The sequence below is a fragment of the Bufo bufo genome, chromosome 6 (assembly GCF_905171765.1).
Source record: "Bufo bufo chromosome 6, aBufBuf1.1, whole genome shotgun sequence".
Classification (NCBI taxonomy): Eukaryota; Metazoa; Chordata; class Amphibia; order Anura; family Bufonidae; genus Bufo; species Bufo bufo.
The window spans coordinates 87447767-87469973 of record NC_053394.1 but is presented as its reverse complement, the minus strand read 5'-3'; the positions used below and the strand labels follow the sequence as shown (position 1 = coordinate 87469973).

The window sequence follows — 22207 nt, the reverse complement described above, 5'->3', positions numbered from 1 at the left end:
CAGGAGTCTTGAGGAGGTTCTGTTTCATCCTCACTCTGTTCCTTCCTCTGAGCTCGCGTTTCAACTCCCATCATTATGGGCACATTCAGGGGTGCAGTACGGTAGGCAACCAGCCCCCCTGGCGCGTAGTAGGTGCCGTCTGGACTCAGAACAGGATACAGGGAGGTTATTAGCTTTAGCATTTGTCCCGCATTCAGGGTGACTGAGTCTTTGCAGGGCTGTGCTGTCTCTTAGAATGTTATCAGAGGAGGATCAGGGCAACCCAAAGTGATCTGTCTGTCACCCTGCAATGGGGGCTGGGCAGAGAACTGTTTGTACTGGGGAGTGGGTATATACGGATCGGAGCTGCATAATTACAGAGGCCCTCCCAATTCTGGAAGGGTGGGGACGGGGGGCACCACAAGCAAGACATGTATCCCTGGAATCTGGATTCTTCTGCCCACAATGTGCACACGTCCATCCTGCTGGTCCCCTTGCTGGCACCCCATTCTGTGGGCGGAGCCTCTAAGAGTGCAGATCATCAGACACTGCTTCGCTGGCGCTATTATAGGGTGGCGGCATTCCAGTTTCTGCCGTATAGACATACGCTTTCACACTTTCATTCCATCTCTCTGCCCCCCATTGGCAGCCAGGTGACTTGTTGTTCGGTGCCACGCTTGTGCTGCACCTAGTAAACCTTTGTCACTCAACTTTCCTTGACACTATGTCAACACTTTCCTCCACATTTCAATGTTCAGCTCTCCATTTTCATTACCACCAACTATCTTCATTAACTTTCTATAATGCTTCACATTATTCACACGCTTGCTTCCTTCTTCTTGGGCTACCAAATGAGGGGCAGTATACTCACCCTCAGGCAGGGACAGTGACTGTCCCATTAGTTTAACCTCTCAGACACAAGCAAGACAAAAACAACCAGCACCTCCGCCTCCTCCTCACTACCAAGCAGAGCTCACCCCTGTGCAGATTATTTTTTACCTGGCTCCCACGTCTGGTCTGCCAGCCAAGACTAATCCATCTGCCTCCTCCTAAGGGGAGATCTGTAAAGATGCCCCAGTCCAGGTCCTGCAGAAATCTACTATAGTCCCCCAGGGGATACTTCATCTGCCGCCTCCTAAGGGGAGATCTGTAAATATGCCCCAGTCCAGGTCCTGCAGAAATCTAAAGGACCCCCCCCCCCCCCCCCCGTCAGGGGAATTCTATTGCTTTGCTTATGTGTTAACCATGAAGGTGCCTGACACGAATGTGACGAATGTGATGGATGATCACTGACACAGACTGCAATCTGATGCACACACACACACCTTATTGTATTTGCACTCAGACTGTCTGGTTTTGAGCTGATCCTAAGACTCCAGCGCCAAAAGCTACTGCTGGTAGTCTTTAATGTCTGGGAGTATGGGTCCCACACTCACACACACTAGTATCTCAAACCACTTTGCTGCCGCCAATACAGTTGCAAGAAAAAGTATGTGAACCCTTTGGAATGATATGGATTTCTGCACAAATTGGTCATAAAATGTGATCTGATCTTCATCTAAGTCACAACAATAGACAATCACAGTCTGCTTAAACTAATAACACACAAAGAATTAAATGTTACCATGTTTTTATTGAACACACCATGTAAACATTCACAGTGCAGGTGGAAAAAGTATGTGAACCCTTGGATTTAATAACTGGTTGAACCTCCTTTGGCAGCAATAACTTCAACCAAACGTTTCCTGTAGTTGCAGATCAGACGTGCACAACGGTCAGGAGTAATTCTTGACCAATCCTCTTTACAGAACTGTTTTAGTTCAGCAATATTCTTGGGATGTCTGGTGTGAATCGCTTTCTTGAGGTCAGGTCACAGCTTCTCAATCGGGTTGAGGTCAGGACTCTGGGCCACTCCAGAAGGCGTATTTTCTTCTGTTTAAGCCATTCTGTTGTTGATTTACTTCTATGCTTTGGGTCGTTGTCCTGTTGCAACACCCATCTTCTGTTGAGCTTCAGCTGGTGGACAGATGGCCTTAAGTTCTCCTGTAAAATGTCTTGATAAACTTGGGAATTTATTTTTCCTTCGATGATAGCAATCCGTCCAGGTCCTGACGCAGCAAAGCGGCCCCAAACCATGATGCCCCCACCACCATACTTCACAGTTGGGATGAGGTTTTCATGTTGGTGTGCTGTGCCTCTTTTTCTCCACACATAGTGTTGTGTGTTTCTTCCAAACAACTCAACTTTGGTTTCATCTGTCTACAGAATATTTTGCCAGTTCTGCTGTGGAACATCCAGGTGCTCTTGTGCAAACTGTAAACGTGCAGCAATATTTTTACTGGACAGCAGTGGCTTCCTCTGTGGTATCCTCCCATGAAATCTATTCTTGTTTAGTGTTTTACGTATCGTAGATTAGCTAACAGGGATGTTAGCATATGCCAGAGACTTTTGTAAGTCTTTAGCTGACACTCTAGGAGTCTTCTATACCTCATTGAGCAGTCTGCGCTGTGCTCTTGCAGTCATCTTTACAGGACAGCCACTCCTAGGGAGAGTAGCAGCAGTGCAGAACTTTCTCCATTTATAGACAGTTTGTCTTACCGTGGACTGATGAACAGCAAGGCTTTTGGAGATACTTTTATAACCCTTTCCAGCTTTATGCAAGTCAACAATTCTTAATCGTAGGTCTTCTGCGAGCTCTTTTGTGTGAGGCATCATTCACATCAGGCAATGCTTCTTGTGAAAAGCAAACCCAGAACTGGTGTGTGTTTTTTATAGGGCAGGGCAGCTGTAACCAACACCTCCAATCTCATCTCATTCATTGGACTCCAGTTGGCTGACACCTCACTCCAATTAGCTCTTGGAGATGTCATTAGTCTAGGGGTTTACATACTTTTTCCACCTGCACTGTGAATGTTTACATGGTGTGTTCAATAAAAACATGGTAACATTTAATTCCTTGTGTGTTATTAGTTTAAGCAGACTGTGATTGTCTATTGTTGTGACTTAGATGAAGATCAGATCACATTTTATGACCAATTTGTGCAGAAATCCATATCATTCCAAAGGGTTCACATACTTTTTCTTGCAACTGTATGTGACGAACACCGCACCGCATGTCGAGCTCACGAGATACAGTATAGTCACTGGTTACCAAGACGTGACATTACGCCCTCCCGGAGGAGCAGGTATGGTAAGCTTAGTACAGTTTACACAGTTGCCTCCTGTCCACGCGGGACAGACACTTAGGTTCTAGGGACTCGAGATTTCAAAATCAGCCGAGGGCTGCTACTCATAGTGCACCATCAACCAGCAGAACAAATCACTATAACACGGCAGGGTACAACTAGAGGCAGGTAAGATAACCAGTTTTCTTACCTTGTCTCTTGGGCTGCAGTCCCCGTCCTCACGTGTCATCCACCGTGCTTCAGGGAGCCAAACCTTCGGCTAGCGATGCTGCCTTCTCTTGAGCCCCATGTTGTGAGCCAAACTATTAAAGATGCCCTTATTCAGGGTTAATTATATTTGCTCTACTGCTCCAAATTAGTAGTAATCCTAGGATTTTACATGCATGGAAGAAATAACACTGACACCAGGCAATTGTCAAAGCATTTCTCTTTTATCACAGGAAATCAAGCAGTTTATAAGTACATCAAAGAGAGCATCCCCCCTGAGGCTCTTGGCATTGTTCCATTGGCTAGAATAGAAAATTAAGGAGAGAGATAACATTTGGCATCTGCACATTGTGCATTATTTTACTAACTTTGGTATGCAAACTATGTAAATATCTAGGTGCAAGCACCATCTTGTAATGGCTTCACATTAGCATCAGTACAGCATACGTCATATGGGACACATCAGGTAGGAGGGTCCTCTTGGATAAGGTGAAGTCTTTGTGCTTGTGTCCCAAGCTGTGTGAATAAGTCAGTGCCTGAGAGCTCGAGGATATGGGGACCATCTTAGCTGATCAAGAATGATATCCACTTCTCCATCACAGATTTGACAAAAGTTGCCATGAATTACAACTAGAATCTGAGCCAGCATTTAGCTGACATAGATTTTAGTCTTCGGCAGTTTCTGGTGCATGCTCTTTTTAATAAATGGTATATCTTATGGCAGCATATTTTTATGATCACTGGCGTAAGAAACACCAGTCTTAAAGAGGACCTTTCACCGATTATTACACTAGGAACTAAGTATACATACATGTAGAGCGGCGCCCGGGGATCTCACTGCACTTACTATTATCATTGGGCGCCGCTCCGTTCTCACGCTGTGCCCTCCGGTATCTCCGTTCACTAAGTTATGGTAGGCGGAGTCTGCCCTTGTTCTTCTGTAGCACTGGCCAATCGCATTGCAGAGCTCACAGCCTGGGAGAAAATAACCTCCCAGGCTGTGAGCTCTGCGCTGCGATTGGCCAGTGCTAGAGCAGAACAAGGGCAGACTCCGCCTACCATAACTTAGTGACTGGAATCTCCACCTACTATAACTTAGTGAGGTGAGCGGAGATACCGGAGGGCATAGCGGGAGAACGGAGCGGCGCCCGGGGATAATAGTAAGTGCAGTGAGATCCCCGGGTGCCGCTCTCCATGTCTGTATAGTTAGTTTATAGTGTAATAATCTGTGAAAGGTCCTCTTTAAAGGTGTTGTCTTCTAAGCTACTGATATTGAGCTTCTGGTGCAGTGTAATTACAGCTGTTCATCTCATTCAAGTGAATAGGAGAGGATAACCGCTTTAATAAATTGTCCCTAATGAATTACTAAATATTACCAATGTACATAGTAGAAAGATTTGACTTTTATTATCAATATAGAGAAAAATGTAGTGATCTTTAAGTCCTCATCTTTGTATCTACAAGTTGTTTACTCACTTTTTTGTATTTTTTTTTTATTGCAGGAGAGGATACGCACATCAAGAGGTATGAGTCACATTTCCAATGCCATACTCTTTGACTTTCAGTACTGTAGAACACATGCTATTAACATTATTTCCAATACATTTGCTGACATTTTAAATCCTTTCTGCTTTTTATGAGGGCTCTGATTGCAGCATAATGCAGGAAATTATCAATGTCCTAGGCACCGTTGTCAACATGCTAAAATATCAGCAAATGTTTTCTTTCTTTTGTTTGTATTGTTTTCTGTCTATACCTTTACCTTGTACTTTTAAGAGCTCTACAGAAATATCATGGTGCTCCACGTGATGTAACATCACATTTGTCACACTGAAAGGGATCTTGTTTTTGCCTTGTTTTTCAAACAATTGAATATTTTTGAAACACAATATTCTTTAGGTAACTTTGTTGCCTGAGTGCTTCATCATACATTAGGACATTACTTATTAGGGAGTGTCACTGGTCATTGCTGGTGGACATTAGATTTTACACGTTATGAATTTGATTCATGGTCTTGGTTGATTGTGGTTGATGTGCAAATGGCATTGTTATCTATGTACACTTGTCCATCAAGCCATTTCCAAGCACTAGTGATAAGCGACATTCTTGAAATTCGATTCAGATTTGATTTGACCGATTCGGCAAATCAATACAACCCGAATCAAAAGTGTTCAGATTGCCTTCAAAAGTTGTGGATGACACTCCTAGAACTGCATGTAACTCATTTCTAACTCTTTAATGCCAAGCTAATATTAGTAATTGACAGCAAGATATATGGCTATGGGTAAACACATGGCTGCTGATTGTAACAAACAGCCTCTTTATAAACAAATTCCACTGTAGGATTGTTTATGGAGTTTTTATTAATGGTGAAAAACATTTTCGCTTTTTGGTAGCTAATGCCTGCTGGCATGTAAACATAGAATACCAGGGGGTCATGTGATCTTCCTTCTTCATCTTTCCCGGCTTCTGTTTTGAAAAATACCTGATGCCATTTTGAAAAATTTCCCCAACACAAATGGCCCAAAATTCAAATTTTACCCAGAATTCAGGTTGAATTTGATTTGTTTACAATCAATCCGCACATCTCTACTTTTAACAAATCTGATTAAAAGTTGTTCAATGAGCCTTAGCCTGATAATTCCACAGGGCGAGAAGCTGTGAATGAGCGATCACTACAGAAGGCTATGATTGATAGTGAGAGTCCCATTCTAAAAGTATTTTAATACATTCGATGCTGCAGTCAAGGCGGACAATCTTAACTTGACTCTGGAGCATAAGCAAGGCCTTAAGGGCTGTCCTATGATACTGACTGTTATTGCATACTGAGCTTTTTATAGGGACAGGCAGTAATGTAATGGAGATACAGATATTCAAAAATATCTGCTACAATTAAAAAAATTGTGTCCTCCCCACCACTGATATCATCTCCCTGGCTGCAGCAGTGACATCTCGTGCGTAGGGCAGTCACTGTCCAATACGCGGACAATCATCACTGCAGCCGGGAAAACAAGCAGCAGCGGGGATGACCGGAGCACAGAGAAGGAATTGGCAGGTGAAAAAAAGGCTAACTATTACTTATTTTGTTATTTTAGTACATATAGAAGAGTTGCCTAAGTTTTTTTTTTTAACTCAGGCAACTGCTTTAACTCTAAAAAAGGAAGGGTGTCCCATAAAGAGCATTTATCTCATCTCTACAGGATAAATGATAAATGTCTGATCCCTAGGGGTCCCACTACAGGGCTTACACCAATCAGACGTTTATTATATGGAACAATTACAGCCCCTTTTTATTTGAACAATGTACATCATCTCTATTTTTTACTGTATTTTTAACATTTTCAATTTTATGTGATATTGTTTTGGAAGATCATATCATGTAGTATAACATTTTCGGTATGTAAGCCGCAGATATCACCACTACAAAACAATACAAATTCAGTCTATAGTACTGTATATAGTGCTGACTACCTGCCGGGAATCTGCTGCACTTTGTCTATTCAATGTGGATAATTCAAATGCAAAACTGCCTTTCTCTTTATTTCTTCTTTTTCTTTCAATGCCTCCTTTATTTCCCTGTATATTTCTATGGCACCAGCAACAGCAATTGCTGAGACCATCTCTTCTGAAGCCTGAGGTAGTTACATTTGCATTTTTTGCTTTTTTTAATTACAAATCTGCATATACTAACCATCCCTGATGCATCTATCTTACCAATAAACATATAATTATGAGCAGTGAAATAGATGCAGATTACCCGTAATACATTTAATGTAATACAGATGTGTTGTGTTACAATCAGATAAACAGCATTAAACATGCCTGCTCACAGCGACAGAACATTCAGGTCAGTTTAATAGGAAGGGAAAGGCTTGTGTGTTTCACTTACAGCTATAAGGTACATACTGTAGATACACAATTACACAGAGCAGATTTATTGCCAGTATTAGAGATGAGCGAATCGCTCAAAATGCCATCCAGGTTGGATTTGTCCCAATTAGTCAACCAATTTGATTGAAATCGGAATTGATTGTATCCAAATTGATAGTGTTCCAGTATCTCCTTCTATCTTCCTCTCTCTCTCCAAAATTCATCTGAATTGAATCCCCAAAATTTCTGATTCGGATGCAACTCAAATTATTACAAAATTTATGTAAAATTTTATTCAATTAGAATCATTCGCTCATTTCTAGTCAGTATGGCCACTGGAGCAGTTTAAGAGTTTCCATGAATACAGTTTCCTCCTAAAGCACATGTTCTTCCTAAAGGGAATCTGTGAGCTCCAAAACACCCCCCAAACAAGAGTAAAATGTATTTGGAGTCCTCTCATTTATGTGTGTACACACAGGAGTCCTCTCAATGAATTTTACTGCAGTGATCCTATGTCTTAGGCCTCATGCACACGACCGTTGTTTTGGTCCGCATCCGAGCCGCAGTATTTGCGGCTTGGATGCGGACCCATTCACTTCAATGGGGCCGCAAAAGATGTGGAGAGCATTCCGTGTGCTGTCCGCATCCGTTGCTACGTTCCGTAGCCCCGCAAAAAAAATATAACATGTCCTATTCTTGTCCGTTTTGCGGACAAGAATTGGCATTTCTACAATGGGCCGTTCCGTTCCACAAATTGCGGAAAGCACACTGGTGGATTCCGTTTTTTGCGGTTCCGTGGTTTGCGGACTGCAAAAAACGGAACGGTTGTGTGCATGAGGCCTTAGTGTGATAGTGATCCTGTAGATCATATTTTATCTGATGACCAGTAAATAAAATTGGTGCTATGTAAGCGTGCTACAGTACCAATGGAAAGCAAAGTTCTGTCAGCAGAGATTGATTTTTCTCAGACCTATGAATTGCTCACGCTTCTGTCATGCCCTAGATTTATATGTAAAGTGGATCTATCAAAAGAGTATCCTGCCATTACATAGTACAGCATATTACAGGGACAACTCCATTATCCCCTGGATTCATAAGGGGACACTACCTCCACTACTCTTGGCAATGATGATAATAGTGTACACACAGCAGCCTGTCAGTCACTGCTTAGAATGTAGGGGGCAGGAGAGAGGCTGAGAGGTGTTCCCCTTAGGCATAAATTCATAGCAATGGAGGAAATAGGGATCAGATGTCATTAGGGTTTCTTAGAGCAGGTCCGAGGTTCCAGCTTGCTGGAGGTCACTCTTCTCAGGGCGGGTGCTCCGACTACAGCCAATTTGAGGTGCTTCCCTTCACTAGACTAGGGTGCAATAGGGTAAGCATACTCAGGCTAGCAGCCAATAGTTCTGTCTATGATATCACCAGCCGTCATAGAGACTACTGTTGTTCATTGACCACAATTAGCCGCTGTGATCTCGACCTAGACCTGACAGTTAACCTTTTATGATCTTTAAGAACAAATGATGACTTTATTTTGAAATTTTTAAATGTCTAAGTAAAAGTAAAGTTTTAGGATATTTTGCAAGGAGGTCCCAGTTTATGTTCAAAATAGATATGCTTCCTTAACATTCGCTAACATAGGATAGGAGCTCCAATAACAGATCTGCTTTCTCTTACCAAACATAAATAAATCTCATTCATTTTCTGAAGATCAGTTTAACAATGATAAAAGTTTACACTGCTAGTAGACTCTGAGACTAAATACACACACAAAGAATAAATCTCTTTTTGAAAAAGCATCGATCACTCCATGACCCTCGAACATTTTTTCTCCATAATTACTTATTTACAATCACTTTTCATATTATAACTTCATCACCTTTGTCAGAACTAACACTTCTGAATTGGTGGAATTTCATTGGATATGAGTATTTCTGTGTCCATCAGATGTTATAAAGCTACCTGCTTGACAATAAAGCTATTAAATAGATAATCTGTAACATTTAATTTAATATTTGTTTTTCCCAAGGAATTGTCTATGGAGTCTGGAATTGATCCTGGCCAAGAATATTACGGACAAGACTATTATAGCTATGAGCATGGGTATGTAATTAAACAATGCATTTTAATAAGAATATAAGCCATAATATGATGAGTATGCTGATTTAATCATTTGTATGAAGAGTCAAAAACCATAAAGAGGTATTCCAGTTACATAAATTAGTTATTCTGGTTACATTAAGTTACAATTAGATTGGCGGTGGTCCTACCTCTGGGACTCCCACTGATCACGGAAATGGGGCCCCATACCCTGTAGAGCCCCCTGAAATGAATGGAGTGGCTGGTTGGGTATGTGCTCAGCTGCTCTATTCATTTATATGCGAATTTTAAAAAGCCTTTTGCAAGAAATTAATAGAGAGGGAACCGCCATGCCCGACTGATCGCTCTGTTCATTTTGTACCCCCCCTGCTCTTGTGATCAGTGGGGGTCTCAGCTGTATGACCCCCACCGATCTAATAGTTATGCTACATCTTGTGGAATTCTTCTTTATCTCAGCTTCTCTCTAGTAGTAAGAGAGATAGGCAAGGCAAACACATTAGATAATTGTAGGCAGAAGAGAATGTGAGTTTTTTTTCTCCCTGACTGTGACGCTCTCTGCTGAGATTGGACAGTTCACAGGCAGGGAGAAGTAGACGCCCATGGAGAAAGACTCAGTCTTCTCCTCATTGCTAAAATTTTCATACCAGACGGGAGAATATAACGGGAGCCACAGCGGGGAAACAGAGTGGCGTCTAGAAAAAATAGCAAGTGCAGTTAGATCACTGCACTATGCCCTACGTATCCTGATACTTAGTTTATAATGTTTGGACCCATGAAATGTCCTCTTTAAAGGTTATGTACACCTTTGGGAGCATATATTATGATTTCATTTTGGATTTTCAATAGTTATTTATTAAAACTTTTTAGCCATGTCTCGGTTACAATAGTTGAAAATCTGAAAAAGTATGTTTGCAAGCTGTCACTTTGTGTTTTCTTTAAATCTCATCATCTGTCGGCTCATTTGCATTTCTTAGATGGATCTGTTATGCATCCCATTGACTTCTATTATGATGGAATGCAAAACAGAATGCCTCTTAAAGGCTTCCATGGTGCATTCCATTATAGTCCGTGATAACGGAATTCATAACGGAATTGCACTAATACCCGAACGCCGAACCCGAACTTGAAAAACACAAGTTCGCTCATCCCTACTTGGCGACCTCATAAATACTTTTTAAGCCATATTATTATTCGTGCGAGTGTTTATGAAGTTAGTCATATTAAAAGATAACACAAAGTGAAAGCTTGCAAACATACTGAATTTCAACACTTGTAGCTCAGAAAAAGCTGAACATTTTTAATAAAGACCAATAAAAAAATTATTTTTAGCCTAAAGTGAGTAAAATCCGATCATTAAAAATTAGACTTTAATGACACTGGCTGTATGCTGCAGAAAAAAAAAGGAGCTAAACAGATTAAGATTTGGTTTTATGGGTCAGAAGAGTCAGAAAAACTTCATTTAACTTCATTTAAATTCCTGCATATTTTGACCTTGGTGGTATAGTCCTGATCAAAAGTTTAAGACCACTTGAAAATGGCAAAAAATCATATTTAGCATGGCTGGATCTTAACAAGGTTCCAAGTAGAGCTTCAACATGCAACAAGAAGAAATGGGAGTGAGACAAAACTTTTTTTGAGCATTCAATTTAATGAAAACAACGAATAAACTGAAACAGGCTGTTTTTCAGCTGATCAAAAGTTTAAGACCACACCTCCAAAAAAAAACTGAACCCCCCTAAAACAGAAATCCAACTTCCAAACATGAACTCAGTAATGAGTAGCTCCGCTGTTATTATTGATCACTTCAAAAATTAGTTTCGGCATGCTTGATGCAAGCGTTTCCATGAGGTGAGTGTGAACATTTCTCCAAGTGGTGAAGACGGCCGCACGAAGGCCATCTACTGTCTGGAACTGTTGTCCATTTTTGTAAACTTCCCTAGCCATCCATCCCCAAAGGTTTACTCAATTGGATTTAGATCAGGGGAACACGCAGGATGGGCCAAAAGAGTGATGTTATTCTCCTGGAAGAAGTCCCTTGTTCTGCGGGCATTGTGTACTGTAGCGTTGTCCTGTTGAAAAAAACAGTCGTTACCACACAGACGAGGGCCCTCAGTCATGAGGAATGCTCTCTGCAACATCTGGACAGGAAAAAGCACCCCAGACCATTATGGCGCCCCCTCCACTGTGGTGCGTAGAAAACATCTCAGGTGGGATCTGCTTGTCACAGTAACGTTGGAAACCATCAGGACCATCAAAGTTAAAAAAAATTCTCAGCAGAGAATAAAACTTTCTTCCACCTTTGAATGTCCCATGTTTGGTGCTCTCTTGCAAAGTCCAAACGAGCAGTTCTGTAGCGTTCAAGGAGACGAGGTCTTTGAAGACGTTTTTTGTTTTTGAAGCCCTTCAGTCTCAGATGCCGTCTGATGGTTATGGGGCTGCAGTCAGCACCAGTTAGGGCCTTAATTTGGGTCGAGGATCATCCAGTGTCTTGACGGACAGCCAATCGGATCCTGCGGCTCAGTGCTGGTGAATTTTTTTGGGGTCTTCCACTTGACTTTTTTGTTCCATAACCCTCATGATCATTTAAGAAATTCCAAATGACTGTCTTACTGCGTCCCACCTCAGCAGCGATGGCGCGCTGTAAGAGACCCTGCTTATGCAGTTCAACAACCCGACCACGTTCAAAAAGGGAGTGTTTCTTTGCCTTTGCCATCACAACGTGTGAGTACCTGACAGAAAATGACAATGAATCCACATCTTTGCACAGATTTGGCCTTTTAAAGGCATGTGGTCCTAAAATTTAGATCAGCTGAAAAACAGCCTGTTTCAGTTTAATCGTTATTTTCTATTAATTGAATGCTCAAAAAATGTTTTGTCTCACTCTCATTTCTTCTTGTTGCATGTTGAAGCTCTACTTGGAACCTTGTTAAGATCCAACAATGTAAAATAGGATTTTTTGCAATTTTTCAAGTGGTCTTAAACTTTTGATCAAGACTGTACTATCAGGAGGTGGTCCTATCAGTGATTGACAGCCTTCCCTCTATGATTATATATACAGAGATAGTTGTCAGTCATCGATAGGACCGCCTCCTGGACTTCAAAGTCCAGAATGAGCAGGAATTAAAATTCATGAAATGCAAATTTTATTGAATCTTTTCCCACAAAACTATATACCAATCTGCTCAGCTCCTCCTGCTCTATAACATGCTGCCTGCATTATCCAACATGACTGTTTCCCTTTAATCTATCATATAACAATTTCGTTTTGGGCCCTGTGGCAACTAAATGTTATGTTCTAGCCATCAGAAACATTGCACATTTATTTTAATGCCTGTTTTGATCAATTTATATATGTGATACAAATACTGACTTCAAAGTTTGTTGTTTGCCAGGTATGAATTGCCACAATATGGAAGTCGACGAAGGTTACTATCACCATCTGGATTGTATGAAGACTATGGAGAAGTTGTTGTTGAGAATGATGGTAGCTATTACTACAGTCCACATGGACCTGCAGCAGAGGGTGATGTAAGTGTATACATATCAACGTCACTGAATAGTCTACTGATGGGCTGAAGTTAATTTTTTATTTTCTATTGTAGTCATAACTTGATATGCAAATTATTTCAGGATTAGTCTAACAAGTGACATTTCCATACCTTACATACAAGCTTCCTCCCCCCTCCCCCATTTAAAAAGGAGCATTAGGTCAGTTTCAGGACCATTCATCAGTTCAGAACCATGTTATAGAAAAGCAAGGGAGACTTCTCATGTGCATAGGTTTTTATAAACTCTCATTGTCTTCTTTATATAACGTTTAATAATTTCATATTGCTCTTTGTCTCCAAAGTGCTGAAACATAATGACCAATAATTGAATTCACTAATAAAGGTATTACAATATATCAATGAAACTACAGTTTTTACTGTAAAAAAAAACAAAAACTATGTTGGTTTAAATTTGCAATGGACCATAGAATAGAAATAGCAATGTTTATTAAATTGCACTAAAATTTGCAAGTTTTGTTCAAAGAGAATACATAACATTTCAATTCTAGAAAATATTTTTTATTATTTTTTTATTTTTTTAAATATTTTATTTATTTGAAAATGTATATGTATTTCTCTTAGAACATAAAAAAATGTATTATGTTTATGATGCAAAGCTGCAGAAAACTAAATTCAAGAAGCTCAATAGCATAATTTGATAAATTAAATATTAATGACAATTTTCCATAATTTTAGGTGAGAATGCGTGGCAGACCTCCTTCAAGGAGAGGTAGAGGGCAGGGTCCAAGCAGAGGAAGTATAGCAGGCAGGCCTGGACTCCCCAGAGGTAGTATGCAAGTAGTCAGAACCAGTCAAGGAAAGAAAAAGCTGAAAGCAGTTATGCAGCTAAGTCGAGTGGCTGTCAGTGCTCACAAGGCCAGTGACACTGCAGAAGTTGTTCATCGTTCTCCTTGGAAAAAAGCTAAAATATTCCCAATGATCCTCCAAAAAGTGAAAGGTGGTGGAAAAGACTCCACATATGCCAAGTTGGTCTCTGCACGCCAAGTAGAAGGTGATGATAGTGTTGTTATTAAAGGAAGCTATTTCCAAAAATCAGCTGATTCAGTTCAAAGAAAATTTGATCGAGCTATACAACGCATTAACGTAGCCAGAAAGCTTCATCCTCATAGAAAGTCTGTAGTGTCATCAACCAAAACGTCCACTGCTGGAAGTGAAAAAGAGGATGATGAAGAAGAGTCTGATGTAAGTGAATCTGAAAGGGATGAGAGCAAATCTGGAATTTCAATCAGCGTAACAGCAGACAGTGAATCTGAGGAAAGTGAAGATTCAGAAGAAGATGAAGACAAGTCATCAAAACCATCAGATGAAATATCTGAAAGGAGCAGCACATCTCCATCACAGGTAGATAAGGATTATTTGAAAGTTACATTGGATCATGATGAAACAAATGAAAGCACAGTAGATTCTGATGAAGAGAGAGATGAAACATTAGAGTCAGAAGATGAGGCACAATCCATTTCTAAATCAGTTGATAGTAAACAGGAGGAGTCTGAAGAGGAGGATTCTGAAGGGGAAGGTGAAAAATCCAGTTCCCATGATGAAGTCTCAGCATCTGAGGCAGAATCTAAAACATCTCTCCAAAGTTCTGACAGGAAATCAGAAGAACAAAGTGAAGAATCTGTAGAAGGGAGCAGAAAAGGGAGTTCAAAGTCAAGCTTTAGGTCCAAGAAATCAATAGTTGACAGTGAAACACAAAGCACTATTGAAGAAGGTTCTGAAGAGGACCAATCAGAAGAAGAGGATGAACAAGATGATGCCAGTAAATCAAGTAGTGCTGACAATGAAGAGGATGTAGATGATGTTAGTGAAGCATCTGCATCAAAAAGTGAAAAAAGCTTTAGCAGGAGCAGTAATCAAACAAATGTACAGAGTACGGCAGAAAGTGAGGAAGACAATGAAAATGATGATGTTAGCCAAGAAAATGCATCAATTGGTGAGCAAAGTCATACATCTGCAGCCAGTCAAGAGAAAGATGATGTTTCCCAAGCTTCTCAAGATTTAGATATCCAAAATTCAAGTAAAAAAGTATCTTCTGATCAATCAGATGCACATGATACTGGCCATGGATCTGATTCTGAAGTCTCTGATTCTGAAGCTGCTGGGTCTTCCACATCCTTTTGAAAGTAGACAGTAGGTAGAAACGGCAAGTACGTTTGGTTGCAGTGCATCTGTGTGGTACTGTCCTAAGAGAAAACTTTTTAGCTAGTGCTTCTTCTTGGACCTTTTCCAATGGTCTGTTTTGTTTTTACAGCTATTATCGCTGACATCCACACTTCTCTGCTGTTCTTTTTCTAAATTCTTGGATAATGCAAATAAAAGATTCTTATGATAATAGTTACCTCTTTCTTCAGCAACTTGCCTTGCATCTCTACTTTATGTCTTTTTTTATGGTTCTTGGATTATAATCTCTATTCTATAGCTCTATTGACTGTAGGTTGTGTCACTTTTTATGTTAGCTCAATGTAATTAAAAAGTATAATAGTTTTTATTCAAGGGTGCATCTAGTGGGGGACTGGAGGGGCAGCAACAAGCCACTCTGTCTTGGCCAAGCTGCAGTGAAATGTATATCTGTCCTGGGCTAAAGAAAAGCATTAGCTATGGCTTTATGTGTATTCACCCTCTTTATATATATATATATATATATATAGTGATGAAAGACGGACAGCACTCTAGGTAAAAAGCAATGGTGTTTATTCACCCATGTGGATGGCAGCGTTTCAGCTCATACAAGAGCCTTTTTTCTCTTGAAAAAGGCTCTTGTATGAGCTGAAACGTTGCAATCCACATGGGTAAATAAACACCATTGCTTTTTACCTGGAGTGCTGTCCGTCTTTCATCACTATTTTATATGGGGTAAGCAGCTACATCCCTGGACTTAGCACCCACATTGCTTAGCACCCACATTGCCGCCATTATTTTCTCTTTTATATATATATATATATATATATATATATATATACACAGTCAGGTCCATAAATATTGGGATATCCACACAATTCTAACATTTTTGGCTCTATAGTCCACCACAATAGATTTTAAATGAAATGAACAAGATGTGCTTTAACTGCAGACTATCAGCTTTAATTTGAGGGAATTTACATCCAAATCAGGTGAACGGTGTAGGAATTACAACAGTTTTCATATGTGCCGCCCACTTGTTAAGAGACCAAAAGTAATGGGACAGAATAATAATCATAAATCAAACTTTCACTTTTTAATACTTGGTTGCAAATCTTTTGCAGTCAATTACAGCCTGAAGTCTGGAACGCATAGACATCACCAGACACTGGGTTTCATCCCTGGTGATACTCTGCCAGGCCTCTGCTGTAACTGTCTTCAGTTCCTGCTTGTACTTGGGGCATTTTCCCTTCAGTTTTGTCTTCAGCAAGTGAAATGCATGCTCAATCAGATTCAGGTCAGGTGATTGACTTGGCCATTGCATAACATTCCACTTCTTTCCCTTAAAAAAAACTCTTTGGTTGCTTTTGCAGTATGCTTTGGTTCATTGTCCATCTGCACTGTGAAGCGCCGTCCAATGAGTTCTGTAGTATTTGGCTGAATATGGGCAGAAAATATTGCCCGAAACACTTCAGAATTCATCCTGCTGCTTTTGTCAGCAGTCACATCATCAATAAATACAAGAGAACCAGTTCCATTGGCAGCCATACATGCCCACGCCATGACACTACCACCACGATGCTTCACTGATGAGGTGGTATGCTTTGGATCATGAGCAGTTCCTTTCCTTCTACATACTCTTCTTTTCCCATCACACTGGTACAAGTTGATATTGGTCTCATCTGTCCAAAGGATGTTGATCCAGAACTGTGAAGGCTTTTTTAGATATCGTTTGGCAAACTCTAATCTGACCTTCCTGTTTTCGAGGCTCACCAATGGTTTACATCTTGTGGTGAACCCTCTGTATTCACTCTGGTGAAGTCTTCTCTTGATTGCTGACTTTGACACACATACACCTACCTCCTGGAGAGTGTTCTTGATCTGGCCAACTGTTGTGAAGGGTGTTTTCTTCCCCAGGGAAAGAATTCTTCGGTCATCCACCACAGTTGTTGTCCGTGGTCTTCCGGATCTTTTGGTGTTGCTGAGCTCACCGGTGCATTCCTTCTTTTTAAGAATGTTCCAAACAGTTGTTTTGGCCACGCTTAATGGTTTTGCTATATCTCTGATTTTTTTTTTTTTTTCAGCCTAATGATGGCTTGCTTCACTGATAGTGACAGCTCTTTGGATCTCATCTTGATAGCTGACAGCAACAGATTCCAAATGTAAATAGCACACTTGAAATTAACTCTGGACCTTTTATCTGCTCATTGTAATTGGGATAATGAGGGAATAACACACACCTGGACATGGAACAGCTGAGAAGCCAATTGTCCCATTACTTTTGGTTCCTTAACAAGTGGGAGGCACATATGCAAACTGTTGTAATTCTTACACCGTTCACCTAATTTTGATGTAAATACCCTCAAATTTAAGCTGACAGTCTGCAGTTAAAGCACATCTAGTTTGTTTCATTTCAAATCCATTGTGGCCGTATATAGAGCCAAAAATGTTACAATTGGATTGATGTCCCAATATTTATGGACCTGACTGTATTTATTATTATTTTTAAACCATCATGCTTTCTCACATTTAAGAAGAGACATTTATTTTCACAATCATTCAATAATGACGACTTGGTAATTTTCTTTTTTACGTCCTATGGCTTTATGATAGTCTTGGACACATATCTGAGTGGAAGATTTCAAAAAATGTATTCAATTCTGTCACACTCTGCATTTCCTTCCTTATTTGTTGTTTTCCATGTCTAACTAAACAGTTCACTGCCCCACAGCACTGTTTCTGCTCCTTTAATCTACTTATTTTCCACACCATTGAAGATTCAGAGCACTTTTTTCTAACCTTTAAGCTACATAAAGCTCATGGAAACCTTGCTTGCTTTGACCCCATACTTTGGAAGGCATGAGTTGTTAGAGCGTAACACCCATTTCTGATCAGCTTACATTCTGTGTGCAGTGGATGTTGCCACTTTTCTACACTTCTAAGCCTTGTCGTACTTTACGTTTTCATGACTTAATTGTACTTGAATATATTTACAATTAAGAAATATACTAGTTGGGGAATACTGCCAAAACTTCAGATTTACTCACTATCTATACAAGCTAGTAGTAATATAAGCCCACCCAAAACCAAACATAACTAATAATTATACTGTAATTATACTGTAAAAAACATTATGAAAATTAGCAGTACCAAATTAAATTATGGGCAGATAAATTCAGAACCTACACTCTTTAGATTTACATATGTTTATATCCAGGACAGCACTTTTTAAATAGTTATTACAGTTTCAACATATAAAGCTTATTCACTGTCTAATGTATAAACATTCCATTATACTTCCTGTGTCAATTCCTAATGGATTTTAAGATCCCTGCTTACACTTATTGAATAGGAAACAGCTACATATGTGTGTGATCATAACATGACCAGGGTAAATTTTTAACCTTTATAAGTAAGTGGTAAAGGTTCCCATTCAGTAGGTGTAAGCAGAAATGTTAAAATCCATAAGGAATACAGAGAGTATTTTGCAACATTTTAGGACTTGATTAATCTTTGAATATAAATGAGCTTTGCTGAACAATTTGCTGAAATCATAACATCCCCTTAAATCCCCAAATGACAAAAAAAGATATGGCTCTTTGAAGTTGAGATGAAAACATAAACAAAATGCTTCTAAAAGGCTATGTACACTTTTGGGGCATTTTTAAAAATAATTGCATTGTACTCATTTTGATCAAAAAAATATTTTTTCAATTGGTCTTTATTAAAAATATTGAACCTCTGTCTCTGTGCAGCTTTGAGTTTCTCTAGTAGCATAGGATCTTAATTTTCACTTTGCTCCGTCATGAAGCTCAGCTGATGTGCTCTTTATCTCTGATCTCTGACCTTATAAACACTCATTACTTACCTTACTTATAATAATGTGGCTTAAGTAAGTGTTTATGACCTTTTAGTAATTTAGAGATAAGGTTTATTAGATAACTGGCACAAAGTGAAAGTTAAAAGTACGATTCACATAGCTAGACAGTTACCACATTTTTCACTTTATAAAAGGCACTTTTCCCCCAAAAAAGTAGGGGGGAAATGGCTGTGTGCATTATAAAGTGAATAGTAATGAGCACTTCCCTCATGGAAGCGATCACTGGTATGTATTAGGTGGTGGAGCAGGTGAAGTGCTGTGAGTGCTGCTGGTACTCACCCTCCCTTGTCTTCTTCGCTGGGGCCGTGCTGCACTGTGGATCCTGACCACGTACAGCGCCAGGACATAGTGTGTTCACTATGACCCGACGCTGCATACAGTCAGGTGACAGTGCAGTACAGGCCAGAGAAGACAAAGGGGCCCGACTGGAGGAGCGATTGCTGGACCTGGAGAAATAAGGTTCTTTATTGTATCTCTGATCTGAGGTCTGATGGGGGTCTGGCATGGAAGTCTAATCTTAGGTCTGATGGGGGTCTGACATGGAAGTCTGATCTTAGGTCTGATGGGGGTCTGACATGGAGGCCTGATGGGGGTCTGGCATGGAGATCTGATGGGGGTCTGAGATGGAGGTCTGATGGGGATCTGATGTGAGATCCTGATAGGGGGGTCTGAACAGAGTTTCTGACATGGAGGTCTGATGCAAGGTCTGGATTTGGGGGCCTGATCCAAGGATCTGATATAGGGGTCTCATCTGAGATGAGGTCTGATGAAAAATATTTTTTTCTTATTTTCCTCTGCTAAAATCCGGGGTGCATCCTATCATCAGGTGTGCCTTATAAATCGAAAAATACTGTAACCCTTTGTGACAGAATGGCTCAATATTTTTTTAAAAAGACCAAATGAAAAAAATATTTTTTGGCCAAAATGAGTAAAATGCAATCCTAAAAAAATAAATCGCCCCAGAAGGTGTACATAGCCTTTAAGCCACGAAGGCCCAAACAAGCCTGACCGTTAAGCGGTTAAGCACTAATTTTTCAACCTCCATATGTAGCAAACAAAATAACCCGGAAATTAATTCCCAATATTTTTTAACAAACTGTTATTAGATTTCAAAATATTTAATATCATATGAAATTATTTGACTTTTACAATCTCAGCTGTAGATCTTTTCGATTGTGTAGGGACTCCAGCAGAATTTATTAAAACTGTTTATTAATCGAATACACACTAAAAACTGAATTAAGTGTAAATTAAAATCTTGCACTTTTCTGTGTAATAATTCTAATTAAAACTCATTTATATACAAGAAATATCAAAAAGGAAACAATGAATGCTTTTGTGTTCATTAGCCTATTTCATCTACTGTTAACCAGCAAAGCGCATTGTTAATGATGAGTCTGTGAAGTTTAGATAAGGTTCGTGGTTTTTCCATGTGTAATTATGTAAATAGCAGGAAATTAATAATTATAATTGCATATATTGCAGAGCCTAAACTGATTGCATCTGATTTAATAATGATACATTTTAAACAACTCATCAGCAATCAACTACTGTGCTCTATGAATAGAGTAAAGTTGTGAGTCATTTAATGCAGTATTTTCACTCAACTTTTCTCTTAGCTTTATCCTTGGACTCAAACAATTCCATCTTTCCTTTTAGTATTAAGAAAGTAATATGTGTTAAAGGAAGTGTCTCAGCACAGACATTGCTGGAATACCACATGATCTGCCACTCATGTCCAATAGGCAGAAGCCTGTCTGCTGAAACCAAGTCAGTTGCTAGAATAGCAACATCAGTTTTTCTTCTCATGGACATGGATGCCCACTCACTATAATGGGTCACCTAAGTAGCCTCTAAAGCAGTGTTTCCCAACCAGTGTGCCTCCAGCTGTTGCAAAACTACAACTCCCAGCATGCCCGGACAGCCTTTGGCTGTGCAGGCATGCTGGGAGTTGTAGTTTTGCAACAGCTGGAGGCACACTGGTTGGGAAACACTGCTCTAAAGAACTTCTATAAAAGCCTACAGGAGGTAAACATTGCACCTCTTTCCTTCCACTGCCATTTAATTCTAACAATTGAATATAACACTATACAACCCTATGGTGTAGGGCATTAATTCTATCAATATATATTTACTGTGACTTATATAGAGCCACTATATTCCACAGAGATTGTGATGCTCCACACCAGTCCATGTCTGTGGTGGTATAAACAACAAATGTCTATGCTGAAAAAAGCTCTTCAAATATTCAGTGAAACCTGCTGTTTGAGACAGCCACCCAAAATTTTATTGATAAGTGGTCTTCTAGAGGGGTGGCTACTAAGGGTACATAATATATCAGACATATCAGAAAACATGGAATGAATAAAGATGTGGTTGTCTCAAAGAGGTGTTATTTTGAAGTGTTTTTACTGTACATGTTACTTTTTGTAGATTCAGATTCATTTTGTCAAAATGAAATCCTTTCTTTTATGAATTTTGGTATTTTTCTTGACTGCCATTCTTTTATGTTTGTCCAATAGATGGCTAGAAAAAAGAGGATCAAATTTGTTGTGGATCGAGAATATGAAACTAGCTCCACTGGAGAAGACAGCGCTCCTGAATCCCAACGGAATCGTCTGAACCAGCCAAACATTCAAAACAACGTCAATGGGAATATTTACATAGCCCAAAATGGGTCTGTTGTTAGAACCAGACGTTCTTGCTTCACAAATAATTTAAAAATGGCATCCCCTTCAAGGCTTGGGAAGCATTTTAAGAAACTAGAAAAGCTTGGAGTAACACACGAGGAAAACATCCAACTGAACACATTATCTAAAGGAGCCTCTATCAAACATAACACTAGGCCATCTAGTATATCACTGGCCTCTAGCACTGGAGTGACCAAAAATATAATATCCAAGATTGGGGACAATAAATTAAAAAGCACAGATGAACAGGAATCAGTTGTCGATAATGAAGACATCAAAGAGCCTTTAGAATTCCACAGTGACCAGACTCAGTCAGATGAAGAGGAGCTCTGGATGGGGCCGTGGAACAATCTTCACATACCAATGACAAAACTATGACATATTTTTTTTACCACTATTTTGATTTCTAATAAACTGCACTTTCTATGATCACAATAAAAATCTTGTATTGTGCACATAAATGGGGACTTTTTTCCAGTAATACAACAAATTTGCACTTCTAACTGATTAGTTCCCAGCAAGCATTTTCTTAACTGGCTATTAATTCAGTAGGTTAAACCTATTTTGTGTAATGTTTTGTTAAGAAATCAGCAGATTTTTGAACTTTTT

The 22207-nt window shown here is 39.7% G+C and overlaps 1 protein-coding gene across 1 annotated transcript in view; it reads left to right on the top strand.

The window, feature by feature from the left end:
• The window catches only part of PCDH15 (protocadherin related 15), a 1608479-nt gene extending 1586503 nt beyond the window's left edge, over positions 1–21976 (top strand). The window contains exons 32-36 of the mRNA XM_040438316.1: positions 4874–4895; positions 6970–7008; positions 9271–9344; positions 12734–12869; positions 21431–21976. Of these exons, the coding sequence (XP_040294250.1) occupies positions 4874–4895; positions 6970–7008; positions 9271–9344; positions 12734–12869; positions 21431–21976 (817 nt within the window). The remainder of the gene's footprint in view (positions 1–4873; positions 4896–6969; positions 7009–9270; positions 9345–12733; positions 12870–21430) is intronic.
• The last annotated feature ends 231 nt before the right edge of the window (positions 21977–22207 follow it).